The following is a 1,370-nucleotide window of genomic DNA, read 5'->3' as shown; positions in this document are numbered from 1 at the left end:
CCAAAAATCTTTTAGGCTCACTATAAGATCACTGATACAGAAAATATATAAAAGTCTTGCTCATATGTAATAACAGGACTAGGAAGAGTCCTATAAAGACAGCAGATTTATAACTGTAGCATCTTTCCTTCGTTCCAAAAGACAGCATGAAATAACAGTTTATTACAAAGCTTCTAGATCAGCATGAGCCGAGCAGCCAGCTTTTAATGGGTCCCTCTGCTTCATGGACCAGAACAAGGAGAGGCATGCAGGGGTACCTGCAAAGACACAGGATAAACCTGGAGCACCCTCCAGAAACACTGGTTCTCAAAGCTCCGCCAGTGGAGTGGTTCTCTCTGTCCTAAAGGATGACTCCATCGTGGGCACGTCAACGCACGAGCGCGCAGAGCAAACCCCTTCCACAAAGGCCTGGGGCTGCCAAGGAGCCTGCCTGCCCAGGCACTTGGGGCTGTGCCCCCGACCTCCCAGACTGGCATTTCCTCTGCCCCAGAGTCCTCTTGGGGAGGAAGTCAGTGCAGACTGCAAGGCATCCAGCAGCAGGTCCTGAGGAACCGGGTGCGCGTGGGGCAGAGGAGCACAGGTCTGCTCCAAGGAGGGGGGGAGAGAAGGCAGTGACAGCAACCCCGCGCCGCAGGCCACCTGGCGTAACGGAAGTGACGCCTGCGGCAAAGGGACACTGGGCTGGCCCACAGCCAGCTCCTCGGAGAAACGCCAAGCCGGTGGGGTTTCCAGTGGTGGGTTTTGGTTTTGTTCTTTAAAGAAACCTGGGATTTTTTTAAACACGTGAGCTCTCAGTTTTTATATGTTGGCAATCATTTTAAAAAATCTAAATGTACAGGCCAAACAAAACAATGAGGAGAACCAACGGTTCATGGCCTCTGCAGGAGGGGCTGAATCTAATGCCCTCCACCTACAGCCCTCGCTGGGTGACGGCAGTAAGTGACCCGCGAGGCCGCCACAGCAAAGGAAGCCAGCACGGCTTCTGAGGACAATCTGGCAATCTGTCGAAATTTTAATTCAGTGTCCTCTGACCCAATTATATTTCTAGGAATTTACTCTTTTGAATAACCACTTACGTATATAAGACACAGGGATAAGAATACTCATGCAGTCGACTTTTAACATTGAAAATTGAAAATAACCTAACTTGTGCATTCCACAGAGGAATGGTTACGTAGACTACGGGATCTTCCCACCACGGAGGACTGAGCAGTCACCAAAAACGCGACAGACCCCTACACTGACCTGAACGGAACAAGAACGGCCAAACCGTTTTGAGTCAAAAAATTGTGTAACTATAACGTGACCCGCCATGCACAGGGGAACGCCCCAGTGCGCATGTCTGTAAGCGTGTGGGAAGCAGCGGCGAG

The 1,370-nt window shown here is 50.7% G+C and overlaps 1 protein-coding gene across 1 annotated transcript in view; it reads right to left on the bottom strand.

The window, feature by feature from the left end:
* Window positions 1-1,164: 1,164 nt before the first annotated feature.
* The window catches only part of LOC124232257 (src substrate cortactin-like), an 11,024-nt gene continuing 10,818 nt past the window's right edge, over window positions 1,165-1,370 (bottom strand). The window contains exon 8 of the mRNA XM_046649220.1: window positions 1,165-1,370. Coding sequence (XP_046505176.1) covers window positions 1,180-1,370 — 191 coding nt within the window. The 3' untranslated portion in view covers window positions 1,165-1,179.

This window comes from Equus quagga, unplaced genomic scaffold (assembly GCF_021613505.1).
Source record: "Equus quagga isolate Etosha38 unplaced genomic scaffold, UCLA_HA_Equagga_1.0 HiC_scaffold_3972_RagTag, whole genome shotgun sequence".
NCBI classification, from domain to species: Eukaryota; Metazoa; Chordata; class Mammalia; order Perissodactyla; family Equidae; genus Equus; species Equus quagga.
The sequence above is the reverse complement of the archived record's forward strand: the minus strand, read 5'-3'. Positions and strand labels throughout refer to the sequence as shown.